The sequence below is a fragment of the Rhinopithecus roxellana genome, chromosome 11 (genome assembly GCF_007565055.1).
Source record: "Rhinopithecus roxellana isolate Shanxi Qingling chromosome 11, ASM756505v1, whole genome shotgun sequence".
Lineage (NCBI taxonomy): Eukaryota > Metazoa > Chordata > Mammalia > Primates > Cercopithecidae > Rhinopithecus > Rhinopithecus roxellana.
The window spans coordinates 133,353,038-133,376,959 of NC_044559.1; the positions used below are offsets into that span (position 1 = coordinate 133,353,038).

Sequence of the window (23,922 nt, forward strand, 5' to 3'; positions counted from 1 at the left end):
AACAGGCACTCCGAAGGCCCCAGTCTCAGCCTGACGGCTACCACGTGACCTTCCTGAATTTGGGTTTCCTCCTCGTGAAGATTAGAGGGTTTGGTGCATCCTCAACTCTAAGACCTCCGGAACATGGAATCTGGGCCATTATTGACACCTAAGCCAGTCGTCCCTTTCTTAGAAGACATACGGTAGCGCTTCCACCCTCGCTCAAGTCTCGGGAAAGGAGGGGGCGGAGGGTGAATGTCATCACTCCGCGCCCGCCTGTCCGCGACGCGCCGGCGGGTGGCGCAGCCCTTCGCTCGCCCGGCCTCCCCCTCCCTGGTTCCGCGCTCTGGTTCCGCCATGGAATCCAACAAGGATGAAGCTGAGCGCTGTATCAGCATCGCCCTCAAGGCCATCCAGAGCAACCAGCCCGACCGGGCGCTCCGCTTCCTGGAGAAGGCACAGCGGCTATACCCGACGCCGCGAGTTCGCGGTGAGTGTGAGGTGTCGGAGAGACTGGGGACATTAGAACTGATGGGGGGAACACGGGAACGGACCGACTGGAGCAGTTGGAGGAGGGGGAGGGGTGGCGAGGCGCGGCTACGCCTGCGCACTGAGGCGCGCGGTGGCTGCTGGGAGGCGTAGTTTTTCCCTCGCGCTCCTCTGCAGGAGGCGAGCCATCTGGAGACTCGGGCGCCTGGGACTTCAGCTTTCGGGGTGCTCGCGGAATCCGCTGGGATTTGAGGTCTCCGAGAATGAAACGCGCAGGCAGCCGGGACGAAGGGAACTTACCTAGAAGTGAATTCGAACTACTTTTCCCAAGGGGCCGTTCGGTGGCCCAGGCCAGTCGCCGGCCTGAGAAATATCATAGTTCAGGAAAATAAACATAACTCCTTTGAGGGAGAGAATGGGCGCTAGACAGGGAGAGACTTCCGTCCTTCGGGCGCCAGGGAAAGGCGCTTCCGTATCTTCACTGCCTTTCACGTCTCGGGCTGAGGGTCAGGGACCACCCTCCCAAAATGCGAGCCGGCCTTTACACCCACCCCAGTCCGCCGCCTCCGACGGTCTGTCCTGAGGCCGGGCGCCTCACTCCTCCCGATGATGAGATTCGGAGTGTGTGGCCTGGTGGGAGGTATTGACCTCAGCCACCCCCAGCCCTCCATCGCCCGGAAGAGTCCAGCGGCAGCCGGCTATGTGGACGCCGAGGCTGCTGAGTGACCCTGGACAGGAGGCTCCTGAGCCAGGGAGGGAAGAGTGAGGCTGGCTTTACAACTCATCACCTCGCTTCACCCGGGAACCCTTTCTTTTTTCTTTAACCTAAGTTTTCCAAGGAGTTTTTCTTAATCCAAGCTAGAGGGGAGAAAGACACCGGGGGGTGCTTGTGATCACCACTTAGTAATCCGTCAGGGAATAACAGGTACTCCGAAGGCCCCAATCTCATCCTGACGGCTACCACGTGACCTTCCTGAGCTTGGGTTTCCTCTTCGGGAAGATTAGAGGGTTGGCGCAGATAATGTGATTGGCAATAATACCCACAGGGCTTTGCAGTTTAGGAAGCTCCTTCGCCTGTGCCTTCTTACTTGAGCCTGCCAGTCAGGGAGGCAGAGCAAAGATCGTTATCTTTATTCTATGGGTGAGGAAAATCTCTGAGGTAAGGGATGCCCAAGATGACACAGCTAGAAAGTGGGAAGTTCTGGCCGGGCGCGGTGGCTCAAGCCTGTAATCCCAGCACTTTGGGAGGCCGAGACGGGCGGATCACGAGGTCAGGAGATCGAGACCATCCTGGCTGACACGGTGAAACCCCGTCTCTACTAAAAAATACAAAAAAAATAGCCGGGCGAGGTGGCGGGCGCCTGTAGTCCCAGCTACTCTGGAGGCTGAGGCAGGAGAATAGTGTGAACCCGGGAGGCGGAGCTTGCAGTGAGCTGAGATCTGGCCACTGCACTCCAGCCTGGGCGACAGAGCAAGACTCCGTCTCAAAAAAAAAAAAAAAAAAAAAAAAAAGAAAAGAAAGTGGGAAGTTCTGTGACTCTGTAAATGTTTATGAAAGAAAAGAAATGATTCGGCCGGGCGTGGTGGCTCTAGCCTGTAATCCCAGCACTTTGGGAGGCCGAGACGGGCGGATCACGAGGTCAGGAGATCGAGACCATCCTGGCTAACACGGTGAAACCCCGTCTCTACTAAAAAAATCCAAAAAACTAGCCGGGCGTGGTGGCGGGCGCCTGTAGTCCCAGCTACTCGGGAGGCTGAGGCGAGAGAATGGCGTAAACCCGGGAGGCGGAGCTTGCAGCTCACTGAGATCCAGCCACTGCACTCCAGCCTGGGTGACAGAGCGAGACTCCGTCTCAAAAAAAAAAAAAGAAAGAAAGAAAGAAAGAAATGAAATGAAATTGAGGAACAGCAGTCAGCCTCCTAACCGGCCCTGCCCCTTGATGAGACTGAGAAAGCAGGAGGCTGGTGGAAGAGGTAGGCTGGACTGCTGAACTTTCCTCCCTCCAGACTCTTGCAGGTTGATCTTTGGCCTGTTTGCCTACCCTTGAAGAAAGGGTTTCGGGCTGTATTTGCCAGGGCACCTGAGGTAACCTGCTCGAGGAGCCTCCCAATGAATTAATTCGTATTCTGTGGTGGGGCGTGGGCCCTCCAGCTGTCAGAATTCTGCCTGACACAGATGCTGCTGCGGGCTCAGGACCTGGCAGCCAAGAAAGAATGGGCCACAGGGCCTGTGGGGATCTTTCTGTCAGCAGGCCCCCTGTACCAGTTCAGGAGCTCGAAGGAGTGTCCTCTCTAGGGCTCGGGCTCTGGAATTTGCTGAGACAGAAGAATCACCTGCCTGCATATTTGTCATATTTGTCTTCAAAGACTATGAGACTATACGCCTTATGCATCTGTGTAAACTTTACCATCTGCAGCCCTCCACTGAGCTGACAAGGACCTGGGATTAGTTTAGGTCTGGGACAGGGAAAGATCTTACTTCAAAAATAGAGGGCAGGGGTACCCACTGGGCTCCCTGCCTCCCCAGAGGGAGTAATACAGATATATTAGGTGGCAGTCTATTGCTTTGGGTTTAGGCTTATCCCAGATGCTCATTCAATGCACCAGACTTTTGTTGAAGATCATTTATGTTTTGTTTTGTTTGCAAAGTCCTCTGCTTGGTGCTGGCAAGATTGGTAAAATGTGATCCCTCACCTCAAAAGAACTTATAATCTAGTGAAAGAGACAAACTTACAGAAATAAATGTTACAAGGCAGAACTGTGATTAAACAAAAAAGAAGCCCAGGGTTTGATGCTGAGGGCTTAAGGACAGGCATGAAAAAATCAGTCCCCATCATCCATGGGTTCACAGTCTGATGGTGGGGAGGAGGTGTGGAGGACAATCTCCTGAACATTAAATTATAAGCAGTGTAGTCAATGCTGTAGCAAGTGCATAAAAATAATGTTATCTCACAGCAAGGGAATGCTTTGGGGACAACAGGAGTTAGCATTTGAACTGCGGTTGGGAGGAAGGTGTGAGACTTGAGGAAAGGCATCCTAGGAGAAGACAGGGGAGCTGAAAGTTGTAAGATTCGGGGGAAGAGATCAAAGTGTAGCAAGATTTAAAGGCAGTGGAGGTGGTAATTTGTATACAGAGAGGATTAAGCTTAGAAAATAAAATGGGACCAGATCATAAAAATCCTTTTCTACCAGACCAAGATATTTTCACCTTATTCTGTAGTTAGTGGGGAAATCGTTGAGGTTTCTGATAGCAGGAATAAGGTAAGGGTGCTGTTGTTAAAAGAGAACAGCATGAAGGGTTAATGAGAGGTAAGAGAGACTCAAGGTAGGAAGCCAATGAGAGAGAATTGCCTTGAGCAGTTGGCTATTCTGAGGGCCTGGGACAAGGCAGTATGGATAAGGCTAAGGTCCCTGTAAAAGAGGCACCAGGCCTATGTGAGAGAGGGCTGCAGAAGAGAATCAGATGGGATGCCGGGGGATCAGAATTGAAGCCCCTGTGACCAGGAAGAAACCAGGCTGAAGAACTGGGATGGGAAGAGATGAGCAGAGTGGGAAGTGCCAGTGGGACAGGCCAAAGGAGCTGTCAGCCTGGAACTCAGGAGAGCACTCCAGGTTACAGGTGAAAGTGTGGTATCGTCTATTCCCTGGAGCTCACTGCAGTTGTGCATGGCTGAGGTCACTGTGGGAAAGTATAGACCACGGAGAGAAAGTTGCTGCAGGCACACTGGCAAGCCCACAGGCAAAGGCAGAGGAAGCAACAGAGTGAGATGGAGCAACAAGAAGAGGCAGTCCCTGGAGAGGGCAGCAGCCAGGTAGCCGTGGAGAGGTATGGCAGCAGGTGGCGAGCAGCCCTGTGTGATGCCGCAGGCACGACATGGGAAAAGGACAAGTTGAGAGATGAAAAGGGAAGGATCGAGAACATGGGCAGAGGATGGTCTTGGAGAGGTGGAAGGGCAGAAAGGGGAGGCTCAGAGCAACCTTGAAAGAAGTGAGAGACCTCACACTGTTGGCCTTTGCAACAAAAAGGATGTGAGGGGACTTGAAACTCCTGCTGCAGGAGGTGGGACGAGGAGGCACTGAGTTAAACTGCAGAGCAGTAGCCCTAAGCTGGGAGGTCACAGACTAGAGATGGTGGATCCAGTCAGTCAGTCCCTTCCTGGGAGTTTTATCCAGCAGCTGGCAGCCTGGTAGCCATTGGCTTTGACTAAGGCTTTGTAACAAATGTGGAAGGTGCCAGGTTTCCCAGGGAGCTCATGAGAGCATTTGTAGGCCTCAGTTTCCCCAGCATACAAAGAGAGGATTGGCTGCAATGATCCTGAGGTTCCTTGCAGCTCAGGCTACCAGACGTTCTGTGAAATGACTGGCTCTGGGCTAAGTCAGGAAGGCCAAGCTGGGAAAGCCAGCCCACAGGAAAAGGAGATGGGTTGCTGAGGGATTCTGCATTCAGAGTCCAGGAGTGAGAGAGATTCTGGTGTTGGTAAGGTCCGGGGTGGGGTTGTTCCCTTCAAGTCAGTCAACCTTCATGAGCCCCACCGTGCACTCAGCCCTCTTCCATTCACTGTATTTCACAGAATCTTATTTAGCCCTCAGAGCACTCCTATGAGAGTAGGGATCTTCTCTCCACTGAGGAACCAGATAACCTGGCAAGGCCACATGGCTAGCCAACAAAGACCCAGAACTGTCCATCTCCAATCCCAGGCCCGTTTCTGACTCACTGTAAGCACCATAGGTACATAGAGCCCAGAAACTCAGCTACTCACCTACTAACAAAGTCACAGTCAGAGACAACACTGTATATTTGCTGGGCATTGGGCTGAGTTTTTTGCTGGCATTCACTCATTTCCTCTTTGAGCCTGTATGACGGAGATGGAGTTTTGCACAGATGAGCTAAGTTACCTTGTCCAAGATGACTCTTCTAGCAAGTGGCAGAGCTAGGTTTGAACCTGTCGGGGAGTCTAACTTTTTTTTTTTTTGAGACAGGGTCTCGCTGTGTTGCCCAGGCTGGAATGCAGTGGCGCAATCACAGCTCACTGCAGCCTCAACCTTCTGGACCCAAGTGATCCTCCCACCTTAGCTTCCCAAACAGTTGGGACCACAGGCATGTGCCACCACACCTGGCTAATTGTTTTATTTTTATAGAAACAGGGTCTTCCTGTGTTGCCCAGGCTGGTCTTGAACTCTTGGGCTCAATCCATCCTCCTGCCTTGGCCTCCCAAGGTGCTGAGATGACAGGTGTGAACCACCGCCCAGCCAAGTCAACTCTCTAGTCTGGGTTCAGTGGCTTTGGCTATAGGAATCCTCTCAGCTCCACCTCAGGTGCCTCTCCACCCCAGCTCTGTTCTCTTCTACCGAATTCCCTTCCTTTTCTAGGTCTGCCAGCTTTACTGAGAAGAGACAGAACCAAGGTAACATTAAGCTGTTCTGTCTCCTTTTTGACATTGCTTGTCAGCCTCTGTGCCATGAGGGATGTAAGCATGAAGCTGTCACATCCCCCAGGCCAGAAGAGAGACCCTACTTGCCAGCAACCAGAAATCTTGAATTTCCAACTCAAGCAGAAGACTTCCATGTGACCCAGGGCACCCCCATTCTCCTTTGGGCTCTCTCTCTGTACTGTAGGGAAATTAGAGTGGCTGATTCCCTGTAACTGCCCTGAAAAGCTTCCAGAATCTTCTCTGAGAGGTACGAGAGAGAGCCTGTCCTATCTCCTGGCTAGTGCTCCTGCTCATCTCTGGCAGTTGAATAACTGGTTATTTTGCCCTTAGGATCTGCCAGGCTCAGCCTGGGCCACTGGAGCTTCCAGAGGAACTGAAATAAAGAGCTTCTTGAAAAGCTCTAGGAAACAGCATATTGCCTCCTGCTCCTGCCACGTCCTGACCAGTATCTCTTCATCTTTTGGTTTCTCTTGCCATTCCCTTGGTAGCTGGCATGGACCTGGTATCTGGGATGGCCTGAAATCTCATGGTTACTTCTGGGTCCAGAGCCTGCTGAGCACTGAGCCTTTGCCTTCCTGAGCGTCAGAACTCCCCCACTACCCAGCCCTCCTCCTCCCCACCCCCCACCACAGGTCGCCTCACCTCCCTAGCCAGCCCACTTCCATGGCCAGACACTTCATCAGCCTTGAACCTTCACTCTTTGTCAGAGTCTGCACCAGGTGCTTATACACATTATCTCATTTCATTCTCCACCACGACGGTGAGGAAACCGGGTTCAGAGAGATTTCACAGATCAGCCAGGGTCACACTGCTAGGAATGGCAGAGCTGAGATTTGAATCTGGGCCTTTCTGAATTTAATGTCTCTTCTATGCTTTTGCTTGGATCTCTGTCCCCGATCCCCACCCCCACCCCATCAGACATGTGTGGCCCAGGATAGCAGCATAGTTAAGAGCATGGATCCTGGAGCTGGACATCCTGGGGTTCAAAGGCCCCTCTGGACGTCCTGGGGTTCAAAGCCCTCTCTGCCTCCTAACCAGCTGTGTGGTCATGGCAGCAGTCTGCCACAGTGCCCTCTTCCTACAGTGGACGCTGCTGTGGCACTTAAATGAACTAATACATGCAGATCACTGTGAAGGTACCCACCTGACACACATCACTGGGTAAGAAAAATAATTGTTGCTATTACTCCTCCCCAAGCACCCTCTCAGGGTTTGCTGCAGGAGCCTGCCTCCCTTATTCAGAGCAGCCCCGGCTGTGAGCTCCTGTGTTTGGATTTCCCAATTGAAGACTCAGCAAGATCACACAAGCTTGCAGTGTGGCAGCAGCAGCCCAGGGCAACAGTGCTCCACTGGAGCCCCATACTCTGTTCCCAGTGAGACTGGCTCTCAGCCCCTTGGGTCAGACCTCAGTGCATTGCACTGGTGGGTGTGGCACCCAGCATGGCGCCTTCAGGCCAGCAGGCACCTGGCGTGTTTGAAGGAAGCAGAGGACCGTTCTGGGATGTGCTGCTGTCCCTCCTCAGCACAGAGGGATGCTGGATCCCTGCAGTGATCCAGATGCCTGTTTTCCCAGCTGGTCAGCTTGTCAGAGGCTTTAGGATTTTACTACCCAGGGCACTGGGGCCCAGGCCTGACGGGTTTCTGAGAGCTGGTTTTGTGCCTGGAATAAATGGACATAGGGACCTGCTGCCGGAGACTTGGGCCCTTCCTTATTTAATCTGCAGGAACCACAGGCTTATTTTTGCTTGTTTTTGTTTTTTTGAGACAGAGTCTCACTCTGTTGCCCAGGCTGGAGTGCAGTGGCGTGATCTCAGCTCACTGCAACCTCTGCCTCCCAGGTTCAAGCAATTCTCCTGCCTCAGCCTCCCAAGTAGCTGGGATTACAGGCGCCTGCCACCACGCTGGCTAATTTTTGTATTTTTAGTAGAGACAGGGTTTCACCATGCTGGCCAAGCTGGTCTCAAACTCTTGACCTCAGGCGATCCACCAGCCTCAGCCTCCCAAAGTGCTGGGATTATAGGTGTGAGCCACCACGCCCAGTGGACTTGGTTTTTTTTCATTTTTGTTTTTGATTTTTTGAGATGGAGTCTCGTTCTGTTGCCCAGGCTGGAGTACAAGGGCATGATTTCAGCTTACTACAACCTCCGCCTCCCAGGTTCAAGCGATCCTGCCTCAGCCTCCCAAGTAGCTGGGATTACAGGCGCCCACTACCATGCTCGGCTAATTTTTGTATTTTAGTAGAGATGGGGTTTCACCATGTTGGCCAGGCTGGTCTTGAACTCCTGACCTTGTGATCCACCTGCCTCGGCCTCCCAAAGGGCTGGGATTACAGGTCTGAGCCACCGCACCTGGCCGGGCTTGGTTTTCAATAACCATGATGCTGCCAAGGGTGATAGTTAATGTCCTGTATAGACTCCAGACACTGAAGAGGCCATTTGACATGCCCAACCATTTGAAAAATGTGAAAAATAGCAAGTAGTGAGCACAGCAGATATTTCTTTTGGTCTCATACCATCCCTGTCCCCCTTGGGCAAACTCATTTCCCCCATTCCTCTTTACAGCTAAGCAAAGGCCTCCAGGAAACCTTCTTGACTGATCCCACCTGAAACAGATGGTCCTGCTAAGCGGGGTCCCCTTTGCAGGGTACTTTGCCCATCTTGGCTCTCAACATGCCAAGTCTGTTAAACTCACTACTTTGAGATCTTAAAAATCTGAAGGGTTGACCGGGTGCAGTGGCTCACGCCTGTAATCCCAGCACTTTGGGAGGCCGAGGCGGGTGGATCACATGAGGTCAGGAGTTCGAAACCAGCCTGGCCAACATGGTGAAAGCTTGTCTCTACTAAAAATGCAATTAGCCAGCGTGGTGGTGTGCACCTGTAATTCCAGCTACTTGGGAGGCTGAGGCAGGAGAATCGCTTGAACCCAGGAGGCAGAGGTTGCAGTGAGCCGAGATCTTGCCATTGCGTTCAAGCCTGGGCAACAGAGTAAGACTCCATCTCAAAAACAAACAAAAAAAAAAGGTAAAAATAGGGCATAGTGCTGTGGACTGAATATTTTACTTATTCAAAATGTGATGCAATGCAAACATATTTGCAGATTTGAATGAGTTCAGTAGAAAAAAATGGATTCATAAGTTAGATTCATAAAAGCAAAAAGCAGAGTAAAACCAAATACATTAAAAGAAATGGCAATTAAAGCAGTATTAAATGAACTCTAGTAGGGCATGGTGGCTCATGCCTGTAATCCCAGCACTTTGGGAAGCCGAGGGGGAGCAGATCACTTGAGGTCAGGAGTTGGAGACCAGCCTGGCCAACATGGTGAAACCCCATCTCTACTAAAAATATAAAAATTAGGCCGTGCACGGTGGCTCACGCCTGTAATCCCAGCACTTCGGGAGGCCGAGATGGGTGGATTACTTGAGGTGAGGAGTTCAAGACTAGCCTGGCCAACATGGTGATAACCCATCTCTACTAAAATACAAAAATTAGCTGGGCATGGTACTGGGAGCCTGTAATCCCAGCTACTAGGGAGGCCGAGGCAGGAGAATTGCTTGAACCTAGGAGGCGGAGGTTGCAGTAAGCTAAGATCGTGCCACTGCACTCCAGCCTGGGCAACAAAGCAAGACTCCATGTCAAAAAAAAAAAAATTAGCCAGACATGGTGGCACGTGCCTATAGTACCAGCTACTCAGGAGGCTGAGGCATGAGAATCGCTTAAACCTGGGAGGCAGAGGTTGCAGTGAGCTGAGATTGCACCACTGCACTCCAGCCTGGGCAACAGAGTGAGACTGTATCTCAAACAAGCAAACAAACAAAAAATAACTCTAAATAAAGTACTATAGGGTTTATTAATAAAACCAAGTGTGCTTTTGGAAGACTATCAGAATATCAGAATTCTGCCTGAATTTATTAAGAAAAGAAATAAATGTATAAGTATACTATCTGAAAAATAAGGCAATTACTACAGATTTATCCATGAATTATGTAGATTTTCTGTCAATTTTTATTAACATAATTTTGTTCATGTAAAAAGAAAAAGACCTCTATCCTGCCTACTTTTTTTTTTTTTTTTTTTTGAGACAGAGCCTTGCTCTGTCGCCCAGACTGGAGTGCAGTGGCACAATCTTGCTAACTACAACCTTCACCTCCTAGGTTCAAGCAATTCTCATGCCTCAGCCTCTCAAGTCTCTTCAGTAGCTGGGATTACAGGCGCCCACCACTATCTTCAGCTAAATGTTTTTTGGTTTTTTGGGTTTTTTTTTTTTTTTGTATTTTTAGTAGAGATGGAATTTCACCATGTTGGCCAGGCTGGTCTCCTAACCTCAGGTGATCCGCCTGCCTCAGCCTCCCAAAGTGCTGGGATTACAGGCGTGAACCACTGCGCCCCAATTTTTTTTTTTTTTTTTGAGACAGAGTCTCACTCTGTCACCCAGGCTGGACTGCAGTGGCGCCATCTTGGCTCACTGCAACCTCTGCCTTCCTAGTAGCTGGGATTACAGGCACCCACCACCACATGTGGCTAATTTTTGTATTTTTTTTTTTTTTTTTGAGACGGAGTCTCGCTCTGTCGCCCAGGCTGGAGTGCAGTGGCGTGATCTCCGCTCACTGCAAGCTCCGCCTCCTGGGTTCACGCCATTCTCCTGCCCCAGCCTCCCAAGTAACTGGGACTACAGGCGCCCGGCTAATTTTTTGTATTTTTAGTAGAGACAGGGTTTCACTGTGTTAGCAAGGATGGTCTCGATCTCCTGACCTCGTGATCCACCCGCCTCTGCCTCCCAAAGTACTGGGATTACAGGCGTGAGCCACCGCGCCTGGCCTAAGTTTTGTATTTTTAATGCAGATGGGGTTTCACCACATTGGCCAGGCTGGTCTCAAACTCCTGACCTCAGGTGATCTGCCCGCCTCAGCCTCCCAAAATGCTGGGATTACAGGCATGAACCACTGCGTCCAGCCTATCCTGCCTACTCTTAAGGACTGTGGCTTTCAAGAGAGTAGATGACTGCCTCCCCCAGCACCCACAGGCCTAATCAGGGCAGGAGCTGGTGGCTTTGCTGGGAGGGGAAGCAAGTGGGAAGCAGCAGGCCGCTCGGCAAGGCACGCAGCCTGCTGGAGCAGGAGCCCTGAATGGTTTCCTTGCCTTGCACAGCCCTGATCGAGTCCCTCAACCAGAAACCACAGACTGCCGGTGACCAGCCCCCACCCACAGACACAACCCATGCCACCCACAGGAAAGCAGGTGGGACCGGTGCCCCCTCGGCCAACGGTGAAGCTGGAGGAGAGAGCACCAAAGGCTACACTGCAGAACAGGTTGCAGCTGTGAAAAGGTAGACGGGTGGGCAGGGACCAGAGCCTGGGGAGATTGGGGACATCTAGAGGCTTCCTGGAGCATGCCCTCCACCTCCCATTTGCCTGTGGGCTGCACAGGGCCCTGGGAGGGGCTTGGTGGATGGAGAAGGTCCAAGTGTCCAGGTTCACCAGGACCTCTCCTTATTTCCCTCAAGGCCCAGGAATACAGTGTGGGAACTGGGGCTTCACCACCCCTCCCGCCAAGATGACCCACAGCAGAGGCTGGAAAAGCTGACTCTGCCGGCTTCCTCTGCCACTGGCCAGGCAGGCCCCAGGCGTCTTTACACAGCTCTGTTTGTCAACAGAGATGGAGCCTTGTCTCCCCCTCCAGGTTCTACCCCAACCCACAGCCCAGCACCCAACAAAAACCCTTCTAGATCAGAGCCTGTGTGGGGTAGAATGGAGACCAGAGGCAGAGTTACTGCCCGATGACTGTGAGCAGGCCCCGTGCAGAGCAGCTGGCTACCAGGTCAGAGACCACCCAGCCAAGGCTCCTCAGGCTTAGACGTTCCCAGCTCCCATTTCTCCCCAGGTCTCCCAGCAGCTGGCCCTGGGAATCCCCCAGGGTCATGCCCACAGCTCCTGGCAAGCTTCAGGACCGAGGCCACCTGTGTGAGACAGAGCATGACTGCTGTTATAAAAGTGTAGGCCAGATCTGTACTTCACTGACTCGGCAAGGTCCGTTGTAGGCAATAGAAACTGATGTATGAGGGATTGGGAAGGCCTAGAAACGGGCCAAGAACCAGGAGGTCTCCAGGGGCGCGGAGAGGAAGAATTGGTGAAAGAGAACTAGGGTCTCTTTAGGCCCTGTGCTTGGGGTGAACAGTCACCTGCCACCTCTGGCCTTCATGTTACCCACTCAAGACTCAGATTGGGCTGGGCATGGTGGCTCATGCCTATCATCCTAGCACTTTGGGGGCCGAGGCACAAGGATCCCTTGAGCCCAGGAGTTTGAGACCAGCCTGGGCAATTAGAAGACCCTGTCTCTATCTTTAAATATTTAAAATTTTTAAAACTTTTAAAAATTAAAAAAAAAAAAGACTCAGATTGCCAGGAGAGTCGGTTGGCTGAGCTTGGGACAGCACCCTGGGTGATGGACACTGACAGTCCTCCTGAGCTCCTCCCATGGGGAAACTGTCAGCAGAACAGGGGGAGATAGATATTGGCCTGGCGAACCCCCCAGCTGCCCTCCTAAATCCAAGAGTCCGGACAGTGTTCTGTTTCCCATGGTCCTGCCCAGCTCTGCATCACATTTGGCGTTCACTGTGGCTCCCTTGTCCCTGATGTCACACAACTGACCCAAGGAGCTGTTGGTCCCCCGCAGGCTGCCTAGAGCTGTGCGCCCCACACGGCCTGTTCCTCGCTCCCCTCACACAGACCCATGTAGAGCACCCCCTACCACGCTCTCCTCCCTCCCCAGGGTCAAGCAATGTAAAGATTACTATGAGATCCTGGGGGTGAGCAGAGGGGCCTCGGATGAGGACCTGAAGAAGGCCTACCGTAAACTGGCCCTCAAATTCCACCCAGACAAGAACCACGCGCCTGGTGCCACTGAAGCTTTCAAAGGTAAGCTGGCCCTGCTTTCCTAGCACTTTGGTGTGTTCATCTCCTGTCCGTGGCAGGGAGTAAGGGACCAAGATAGCTTTCCCAGGAAGTGGGGTGCAGGAGGAAGTGGCCTTAGGCCCAAGTTGCCCAGGCTTGGGAGCTGCTTCCTGGGAAAAAGGTTCTAGTAGCCATCTCCAGCTATGTAGAGTTTGTCAGAGCTCAAATAGCAGCATTCCTGCCCCCGCTTCCTCTGCATTTCCTGGGGTTACAGTAGTAGAACTGAGGCGAGAAAGTTCTAGTAGCTTCTTCAAGGATTCTCAGTGACTGAGCGACTCACCGTGTGTACTCCCTTGTCTTGGAGTCTCATAGCTGCCCACTGGGGTAACTGTTTCCCTGCTGAGGGGCAGGGTAGCCCCAGGTCAGGGGCCTCAGGCCTGATGGCCGCCTCAATACCAGCAGCCACAGCCAGCTCCCCCTCCATACCTATACACCTGGGGCCTGCAGTGGGGACATGGCAGTCTCTGGCTTCAGGGCCCACTGGCTCAGGGATGGGTGCTTCATTTCTGGCTGAAATCGTAAGCTGCCCTTTATTCATTACATTTTCTTTTAACCTGTCAGGCATTCATGTGTACTGACTCTGTGCACTGCAATTTCTCGTTGCCCCAAACATCACTGCCTTCTCTCATTCCCACCATGTCCTCGTTCCTTCTCTCATTCTCGCTTCATCCACCTCCTTGGGAAACAGCATGGTGACTAGCCCCCACTGGCCTGGGCGGGGTGCGTGCTGTGCTGCACCCACAACCATAGCCAGCTGGAGAGCCTGTGGCAGAGCAGACTCCAAGACCTGGTGTGCAGTATCCCAGGAGCCCCAGAGGAGAAGGAGAGTGGGAGTGGAGGGAGGCAAGGTAGCCCTGTTGAATGTTTCTCCAGCCCCAGCCTCTGCCTGCAACCTGCTCTGACTGTACTGAGAGGCCAGCTCTGGCCTTGAGGCCTGGTCAGAACTGATAGAGGAGAAGATTTGCCCTCCTTATTCCCAGGGGTTTCAGGATGGGAATCAGATGTGGCTTGGAACCACTCCTCGGAGACAGTGGCAGCTTGAGGAGAGAGTGGGAGACTGAGAAGCTCAGAGCTGGGATCCTTCAGGGCACAGCCGTCCTGGCCAGGGGGCCCTGGTGAGAGGCTCCAGGCCCAGGCAGGAAATAGTGGTTGGGGCCTGGACCCCCAAGAGTGGGGGACTCACCCTGGCCATATCACCAGGAGTGGAGGAGTCTCCATAGCGCCCTGAGATTTGGCCCTTCCCCGCAGCTCCTGCTGCCTTCCAGTTCACAATAAGGATATTGTGTGTCTGTCTGGCCTGCGTGTCAGACTATGACTTCAGATTTACAGAACCTCCAGAAAGGGACGCCCATCCTGTGGGGCACCTCAAGAGAGAATGAGGAAAGAGGTTTTTGGTGGTTTTCATCAAGTCGGAGAGAGAACTTGCAGCAAGAGACACCTGCTTTTGTTTGACTCCCAGCTCTGTAACATGTTAAAGCTGTGTGAGCTTAGGCAGTCACTTCTCTGAGCCTCAGTTTTCTCTTTGGTGAAATGGAGATAGGGTTGTTCTTAGCGGTAAATGAGTTGACCTGGTGTGGTGGCTTATGTCTGTAATCCCAGCACTTTGGGAGGCCAAGGGTGGGAGGATCCCTCGAGCCCAGGAGTTTGAGACCAGCCTGGGCAACTTGGCAAGATCTCATCTCTACAAAAAATACAAAAAATTAGCTGGGTGTGGTGGTGCACGCCTGTAGTCCCAGCTACTCAGGAGGCTGAGGTGGGAGGATCACTTGAGCAAAGGAAGATGAGACTGCAGTGAGCCATGATTGCTCCACTGCACTCAGCTTGGGTGACAGAGTGAGGCCCTGCCTCAAAAAATAAAATAAACAGAAAAAGAAGTAAATGAGGCCACGCTCCTAGGGGGCGTGGCACATCGACAAAGCTTGACCGTTGTCTTGAAGAGAGCAAGGATCCTGTATTACCCTCCACCCAGCCAGGCTGCCCAGATCCACTGAGGGGTCTTCCTGCATGCTCCCTCCCCACACTGGCCAAGCTTCCTGCCCGCCCCAAGGACGTCTGCTTCCTAAAGCACTGCTTGAGTACCTGAGAAAAGTGAGCCCTCGGCTGCCATTGGAACCTCCCCTGCACCCCAGGATCCTCAGGCCTGACCTTTCCTCCTCCCCTCCAGCCATTGGCACAGCATATGCGGTACTCAGCAACCCGGAGAAGAGGAAGCAGTATGACCAGTTCGGCGATGACAAGAGCCAGGCGGCCCGGCACGGCCATGGGCACGGGGATTTCCACCGCGGCTTTGAGGCCGACATCTCCCCTGAAGACCTCTTCAACATGTTCTTTGGCGGCGGCTTCCCTTCTAGTAAGTTCCCTACAGCCAGGTATCCCGGGGGTGATGGTGGGGATGGCATGCCAGCCTCTCCCTTTCCCAACAGCCCCGGCTCCTGACTCAGCCCCTCTGACCCCCAGGTAATGTCCACGTCTACAGCAACGGCCGCATGCGCTATACCTACCAGCAAAGGCAGGACCGCAGGGACAACCAGGGTGACGTGAGTGAGGAGGGCGCCGGGAACAGCGTGGGGAGGGCACCAGATCCATCCCAGGGAGGGGGCCTGCAGGAGGGAGTTCCCTACCACACTGTCCATTCTGGGACCAGCAGAGTCCCCACAACTCTCAGCCAAGGAGCCCTCTGGGCCTCCCTTGCATTCTGCTGAGTGACAGCAGAGGGCGCTAGACGAGGGAGCCGTGCTCCACTTTGCCAGCGGGAGCGCGGCTTTGCTGGTCTGGCTGGGGAGTGGAATGCAGAAACCTCCCCCGCAGCCAGGCTTGAGGGTGATGTGAGGCTTCCATGCCGGCCGCTTGCTGGTAAGGCCAAAGTGACATCCTCTAAGCAATGGAAAGTTACACTCTGTGAGAGAATTTTATTTTATTTTTCTTTTTTTTTTTTTTCCATGGGTCTCAGCTATTTTCTCTCAAGTTTTTGAGAGAATTTTTTTTTTTTTTGTAATTGAAACGAAGTCTTGCTGTCTTGCCCAGGCTGGAGTGCAGCGGCACGATCTCGGCTCACTGCAACCTCCGCCTGCCTGGTTCAAGCAATTCTCCTGCCTCAGCCTCCGGACTAACTGGGATTACAGGTGCCCGCCATCACGCCCAGCTAATTTTGTATCTTTAGTAGAGACGTGGTTTCACCATGTTGGCCAGGCTGGTCTTGAACGCCTGACCTCTGGTGATTCACCCGCCTCGGCCTCCCAAAGTGCTGGGATTACAGGCGTGAGCCACTGCGCTCGGCCAGTGAGAGAATTTTAAAGGATGACAACATAGGTGCCGACTCTTCTTGCTAAAAAGCCAAAAGATACTTTAAAAAACATATTTACAAAAATTTGGGAAGCTGAGGTGGGCAGATCACCTGAGGTTAGGAATTTGAGACCAGCCTGGCCAACATGGTGAAACCCCGTCTCTACTAAAAATACAAAAATTAGCCGGACGTAGTGGCAGGTGCCTTTAATCCCTACTCAGCAGGCTGAGGCAAGAGAATCGCTTGAACCCGGGAGGCGGAGGTTGCAGTGAGCCGAGATCATGCCACTGCACTCCAGCCTGGGCAAGAGAGGAAGACTCTTGTCTTAAAAAAAAAAAATTTTTTTTAATAAAAATTATAACTAGCCAGGCCGGGCGCGGTGGCTCAAGCCTGTAATCCCAGCACTTTGGGAGGCCGAGGCGGGCGGATCACGAGGTCAGGGGATCGAGACCATCCTGGCTAACATGGTGAAACCCCTTCTCTACTAAAAAAATACAAAAAAACTAGCCAAGCGAGGTGGCGGGCGCCTGTAGTCCCAGCTACTCCGGAGGCTGAGGCAGGAGAATGGCGTAAACCCGGGAGGCGGAGCTTGCAGTGAGCTGAGATCCGGCCACTGCACTCCAGCCTGGGTGACAGAGCGAGACTCCGTCAAAAAAAAAAAAAAAAAAAAAAAATTATAACTAGCCAATGCTCCAAACACATTTTGTATGCCACAGATCAAAGAACAGCTAGCTGGCTAAAATTAAAATATTGTGGACAATTGCAGAACATTTTAAATTCTGGCAAGGCAGAAGGGGTTTCCTTTAGCTCTGACAATATTTATTCAATTTTCTTTTTCTAATTTTTTGAGATAGAGTCTCGCTCTGTCGCCCAGGCCAGAGTGCAGTGGCACAGTCTTGGCTCACTGCAACCTCTGCCTCCCGGGTTCAAGCGATTCTTCTGCCTCAGGCTCCTGAGTAGCTAGGACTACAGGCACCCACCACCACACCCGGCTAATTTTTATATTTTTAGTAGACAGGGTTTCACCAGATTGGCCAGGCTGGTCTTGAACTCCTGACCTCGTGATCCACCTGCCTCTTCCTTCCAAAATGCTGGGATTACAGGCATGAGCCACCATGCCGGCCTTTTCTCTTTTTTTTTTTTTTTTTTTTTTTTTGAGACAGGGTCTCGCTCTGTCACCCTGACTGGAGTGCAGGAGCCTCCCCTCCCAGGCAAAGCTCCCACCTCATGCTCCTCAGTAGCTGGGACCACATACCCACTCCACCACACCCAGCTAATTCTTTGTAGAGATAGGGTCTGACTTTGTTGTTTGAGCCCAGGCTGCTTTCAAACTCTTGGGCTCAAGTGGTCCTCCTGCCTCAGCCTCCCACAGTGCTGGGATTACAGGCATGAGCCACTGCCCCTGATCAAAAATTGTTTATTTTGTATCTAACAACAGAAGAGTTTTTAACATCACAGATTATCACACAGTGAATAAATTTGTTAATTTTTATTTCTAATTCTTATTTTTTTGTTTGTTTGCTTTTTCTGCAACCTAGGACCAGTGCTATTTCTAATTTTAATTGGTAATTTTTATTTTATTTTAATTGTTATTTTTTGTAGAGATAGGGGTGTATGTTGGCCAGACTGGTCTTGAACTCTTGGCCTCACATGGTTCGCCCGTGTTGGTCTCCCAAAGTGTTGGGATTACAGGCATGAGCCACCACACTGGCCATAATGTTTACATTGGTAATATATTTGTGTGGTTCAAATTTCAAAAAGTTGTATATACCGCATGTCTCTTTCCAGCCCTGCCTTCCATTCTCTTGGAGGAAGCAAGTTTTGCTGCTTTTTTTTTGGCATGCTCTCAAAAGTAAATGCAGACATCTCACTTCCGCCTGTATTTCACACCAGTTGCTGCTTTGTTTTTATCTGGGAAAGCTGTCAGGTGAAGGAGCATCTGTATTTTGGAGCCTCGTGGAGGGAATGGCAGAGTGGTGTCATGTCTCCTCAGGGTCCACTGTTCTAGGGGAGCTGGTGGTGATTATGGCTGACGCCACACCCCACCCAGGTCCAGCAGAGTGACATTGGCTCTTCCCTCCAGGGCGGGCTAGGGGTGTTTGTGCAGCTAATGCCTATCCTCATCCTGATCCTCGTGTCAGCTCTCAGCCAGCTCATGGTCTCCAGTCCACCCTACAGTCTGAGCCCAAGACCGTGAGTACATGGGTGAGGCTGGGCCATGGGCAGACAAGGGGCTTTAGATTCTCAGCCCCGTTAGGGGCCTTCTTTCGCATCCTGATCCAGCCAGTGCACGATCATAATGCAGAAACCTGGCTTCGAATCAATAAAATATACTTTCTCTATTCAACTAGGACTCTTAAGCTTTTTAGGATTATGGTCCCCTAAGAAAATGCAGCGAGAGCTACAGAACTTTTCCCTAGAACTATGCACACATGCGCACACACACATACACACACGTGATACACATGCACACATACACACACAATACATGCACACATGCACGCACACACATCCACACAGAGTTTTGCATATAATTTCAGCAGCTTTGTGACTCCTTCCTGCCCATCTCCCCTGCCAACCCTGACGAAGAACCTCTGCTCCTCGGTTCTGGTTGGGCTTCCTGAGGCTATGGAAAGAACAGGGCACTAGAGTCAGACACACCAAGCATGGCTTAGAATCCCAGCTTCTCCACTAAGAAGCTGTGTGACCCTAAACAAGTTACGTAACCTTGGTTTCCTCACCTATAAAATGGGAATAATAACATCCACCTGCTGTGGAAATTAATGAATAATGCATATAACATGTCTGGTCCATTAGAAATGCTCAACAATATTTGTTTAATGAATGCTTGGTCTCAACTGCCAGGAGTGAGCTTGAGGATGTTTTGTGACCCGTTAGGGTGTCAGCTCCCCTCATTGATGTCCAGCATCTGGCCCAGGGTCAGCTACACAGGGTGCTCAGCTTCAGTGGGTGGATCCCCCTCTCCCCAAAGGTGGCCACCTCTGGCTGGGAGCTGGAATGACCCTTCTCAACCAGCAGGGGGCAGAGTCGGTCCACTGGACCCTGGCCGCTGGCTCAGGCTCCCTGTGGCGAGATGCCAGCCCTTTTCTCTGCAACTGGAGACATGCGAGGAGCAGAGGACTAGGGCAGGGACTGCTGTCCCCAGAGCACTTGTCCTGTCTGGGTGTCAAGGCTCTTCCCACAGCTGACAGAGCCTGTGATTGGAGCTGGGAGAATACGGCTCCCTGGAGCTTTTCCTGTCATTTTGTCCCTAAGCCTCTTAACTCGACACTGGGAACTCCTAGATAGGCAGGCAAGCCTTCGGTAACAATTGGCTTAGGGGATGAATGGGGAAATGGAGGCACAGAGGTGGAGCCCAGATTCCCTCCCAGGTCCCCAGTTCCCCAGGATGGGCCTCTTCCCAAAGGCCGCAGGTCAGCAGTGTGGTAAGCAAGGAGTCTAAAAGCAGGGCGTCCTGTAGTCTAGGCCACGTGTGTGGGAGGACTCTGCCTTGTCCTCAGACCCTCCTTTCAGGGAGTGTGCGAGTCCCTACTCTGGTTTGAGAAGGAACCAACTACTCGTGTGTTCAGTGCGGCACCTCCTGTCATGGGGGCCATCACCCCTAGAGTGTCCTGGGCATGGGAACCCGCACCCACTTTGAACCTGGTATTTCTGGCCAGGTCCGTGGGCCACATCCACAGGCGAGTCACTGACCACCTGGGTGTCGTCTACTATGTGGGAGACACTTTCTCCGAGGAGTACACAGGCTCCGGCCTCAAAACAGTGGAGCGGAACGTGGAGGATGATTATATCGCCAACCTCCGGAACAACTGCTGGAAGGAGAAGCAGCAGAGTGAGTGTGGGGGAAACATGGGGGCTGTATTTGGGAGGTGACTGGGGATGAAGCTGGAAAGCAGGGGAAGGAGAGAGCCCTGCTCACCCTGTGCTCTGAGGGCCCGGCCCCTGGCACTGCCCTGCACCAAGCCACCTCCCAGCCAAGAGCTGGTCTCCACTCCTATGTTTCCCTGGGGCTGGAAGCCAGGGGCCACCTGGTGGTTTCCTCAGGTTCCCATAAATCACTGCCATCAGCCTGGCATGTTGGCTGCCAGAGGTGAGTGTGTAGAGACAGACTGGAGTGGATAGATCCCTGGCCGCCCTGACTGTGCTCCTGGATCTGTCTGTGGGACCCTGGGGAGGCCTGACCAGGATGACAGGGTCTCACCTTGGCTGTCCTCACTGCATTCTAGAGAAAGGCACCTCTGTCACTCTCTCCCACATAAGGACTGTAGTCTCTGCTCTTCCAGGGTCTTCCTAATGGGAGGCCAGCCCTGCCCAAGCCCCGGGCCTGTGTCAGCCTTCCTCCGCCCTCCAGTCCTTGCAGGCTTCCTCGCAGGCTTCAGGAGGTACTGGGTGTGCGCTAACCCTGTCCCATTGCTTTGCAGAGGAAGGTTTGCTGTACCGGGCCCGCTACTTTGGCGACACAGATATGTACCACAAAGCACAGAAGATGAGCACCCCCAGCTGCAGCCGACTGTCAGAGGTGCAGGCCTCCCTGCATGGATAGTCCTGGGCCAGCCACGCCACCGAGGTCCAAGTATGAGCCAGGGCTGCCTCCACCCTGCAACTCCTGGCAGCTTTGGCCCTGGTCATGAGGCAGAGGAGGGAGGGGAGAAAGGGAGGAAGCCTGGTGATTGTGGCAAAGACTCCTGTCCCCAGCCTGACCTCAAGCCTCCAGAGACCGGGCAGCTGTGGGGCCTGCTAGGAAACCAGGGTCGGTTTCCGCCCTCTAGCGACGCTCTCCACCCCCACTCCTGCACTCTCGCTCCCTGCCTCGGGGGGTGTGGGGGACCCCAGAGCCAGGCAGAGTGCGAACTCGAAACTGTTGCTGAGGGCCACCTGGGGCTTCTTGGTCCACTCCAGCCATCAGTCAGCACGGCCCTTTCTCCAGCACAGCAGACTATTGTCCGTGCCCTGGTATTCAGGCCATCACATATTGTGGGGCCCAAGAGAGCCCCACACGCACACTGCCTGCCTGATACCAGGAAGAACCATGTGGGAACAGGTGGGCCAAGGGCCCTTCTCTTCCTCCATCCCTCCAGCGAGGAGGAAATGGAGCAAGATGAACAGGCAGCCGCCAGGTGGGTGGGAGCTGGCAGGCTTGGCGGCGGGAGAGGCCGCGGGCCCTGACCACCCCCCTCTGGTGGGATCTGAGGCACTCTCTCTAATGCCACCACACCTGGCAGCCTGGAAACCACAGGCATCCGGCCCTGCCCAGGCATCTCGCCTGCGGTCTGAGGAAGGGAACAGAAGGTCACGAGTTCAGGGTCAGACGCAGCCGCTCAGCACAGGAGGGATGGAGGGGAAATGAGAGTTGCTTGTAGCAGGCTCCCTCCTCCTGCAGCCTGGCGAATGGGGGTGCTGGGCTCTGTTCCCAGCGTTTGCCAGAGGTGGCCGCTTCGGCCAAGCCCAGAGAAGTGTGGGCAGAAGCAGTGAAGGTTCTCTCTGTGCGGGTGCCCTGTCCACCCCCTCCTTTGCCTGTGTCCTCCCGGCCTGGATCTACGGCTGACTCTGCCTAGAGGCCATTTGTGTCTGCCTCTGTGCCGCCGCAGGAGGGCAGACCGCAGGTGGGGTTGGTGGGGGTCGAGCGGGCAGCACGGTGCAGTGGCACAGTGGCAAGGGGGGCTACTTGTGTGGCATAAGCTAGAGGAGCTGGTGCCGCCTGACTGCCGAGCTAACTGTTGCCACTCTCCTCCCCAGACTATGAAATCCCTGGAGAATTTTTGGTGACATGCACTGAGCCAAGGTGATGGACTGTATGTTTGAGGAAAGACATACAAAGAAACAAAATTAAAATGGAATTGGAGGCCGAACGCTGCACAGCTGCCCTCTCTCTCACCCAGTAAATGCAGAAAGCTCTTAGGACAGACAGAAAACCTGCCATGGGGCTGCTTCCCTCCCTCCCAGGGCTGGCGGAGGCTCCGCATCGGCTCTCTCCTAGGATACAGAAACCATGGCAACGAAAGTAGAATGTAAAACTCCCAGCAGATATCAGTGGGAAGGGCTGGGGGAGGGGGCATCCAGCTGCCTTTCCTCCCTCACAGGAGCCACCACCAGCCACCTCTCAGGAGAAGCCAAAGGCGCTGGCCAAGGATAGAGAGGAGGAAGAAAGAACTCTCCATAGAATGTAATTTATAGATGCGCGTATATGTATATATATCTATTTATATGTAAATAGGCATATATGAAGATATATATATATAGTCTACTTTTTAAACTCTGCAGGGATTTGGTTAAGTTGTTGAGCTGATTTCTTCCATGTTTTAGAAAATGAGGCCTGTTTGGGGAAGGCACCCTGGTGATGTTTTTGCTAGACATTAGCTATAGCTGACAGCGTAAGGAGAGTCACGTCAGAGCTTTTCACGGCCCCCTGAAACCCCAACCTGGTTTTGATGGCAGCAGTAATCATGATAGCGTGAACCCGTGAAGGCCTCAGGATAATGGTTAACCTGAAGAGGAGCAGACCGTGGAGGCAGGTACCAGGTCAGTATTGAGTCACAGTAGAGGCACCACAAGGACCTGCTTGGGTGAGACCACCCCTTCCCTCTGAGCAGCGCCAGTGGGCTCTTTGTCCTGGTGCCCAGGAGCCCTCCAGCTCCCTGCCCACAGAAGGGAAGGCCTGCAGAGGGGGCCAGGATCTGCCTAACCACTTCCCCATCCCTAAGCCCCTCAGTGGGCTTTGCCTTATAGGTGCCACAGGGCACAGCTCCATCATTGCCACTGGTTTTTCCTAAGTCCTGCACCAAGCATTTCAGAAGGTTCTTCCTCCGAGTCAGGCAGTGGTGCTGGGACCCCAGGGCAGCCTCCCCAACTCCTGAAGAAAAGTCAGTGCCCATGGGTGCCTCTCTTCACCTGCTGTGGATGTGACCACCAGGCCTCCTCTTGTACCTTGGACAAGGGATGCACCTGAACCAGAATAGTTTCCTTACCCTCACCTTCGAATGAGGATTTTGCTCAAAACAGCACTTGCTGCTGGGGGGAGGAGGGAGATTTTCTTTATTCCCACAGTTTCTACTGGGCCTTCTGGAATGACCGTGTTTTCCTGTGGCGGTGAGTGTGTCGTTGAGCCCGCCGTCTCCCAAAGCCTTACTTCCCCAAGCTGCCAGCCAGGAGGTGATAACCACCCTCCCAGAGTTTCTCTCGGCTCTTTTTTTAAAAGTCCCCCAACAAATAGGATTCTTGCTGGGAAAGGAAGTTTGGTAAGGAAATGTCAAATCTGGTTTTTAAACAAGGTCCCACCCTACAATGAAGCGGCCACCTCAGCCCAGAGAGATTATAAGAACTGATGTGGCCAGAGTGACCCCCCCCACAGTGGCCCCGGTGCTCTGCCCCCACACCCCGACCATCTGGTCTTGGTAGATGTCCGTAGACGGGCTGAGCCATGTGCAATAAGAACATAGATCCTAAAGGATCCCCCGGAAGCTGTATTCCTTCAATTAGAATTCTCAAATTGTACATGTGTAAATATATGTTTATTATGTGACTGGCCGTGGTGGGTTTGCATTGAGCAGGGAGGCTTAAGGGAGGGGGTTGGGGGCACAAGCCCCTGCTGCTGCTGACACTGTCCAGCCTGTGCCACAAGGAGTTCTAGATGATGAGCCTGAATTTCCCCTGACCCCTGACGCTGGCTAACAGCCACTTAGGTCTGCTGTTCCCAAACTAACTCCATCCAGGCAGAGGGGTGTGCTCAGGTGGCTGGGGGGCTGCAGGACTTGAGCAGGCTGGGTCCCTGTGGT

General features: G+C 52.9%; 1 protein-coding gene across 3 annotated transcripts; it reads left to right on the forward strand.

The window, feature by feature from the left end:
* On the forward strand, window positions 1-23,674 carry DNAJB12 (DnaJ heat shock protein family (Hsp40) member B12). Of its 3 annotated transcripts, none has more exons than XM_010373062.2 (9): window positions 1-469; window positions 11,045-11,222; window positions 12,665-12,810; window positions 15,011-15,196; window positions 15,304-15,383; window positions 18,213-18,322; window positions 19,810-19,982; window positions 20,572-20,669; window positions 21,887-23,674. In XM_010373062.2, exons 1-9 carry the CDS (start codon window positions 235-237, stop codon window positions 21,914-21,916), a joined length of 1,236 nt encoding a protein of 411 aa, XP_010371364.1. In that variant the 5' UTR covers window positions 1-234; the 3' UTR covers window positions 21,917-23,674. The 3 variants fall into 3 exon arrangements, with proteins under 3 accessions (XP_010371364.1, XP_010371365.1, XP_010371366.1); XM_010373063.2 differs by having other exon boundaries at window positions 20,572-20,723; window positions 21,887-23,669; XM_010373064.2 differs by having other exon boundaries at window positions 20,572-20,717; window positions 21,887-23,669.
* Window positions 23,675-23,922: the final 248 nt, after the last annotated feature.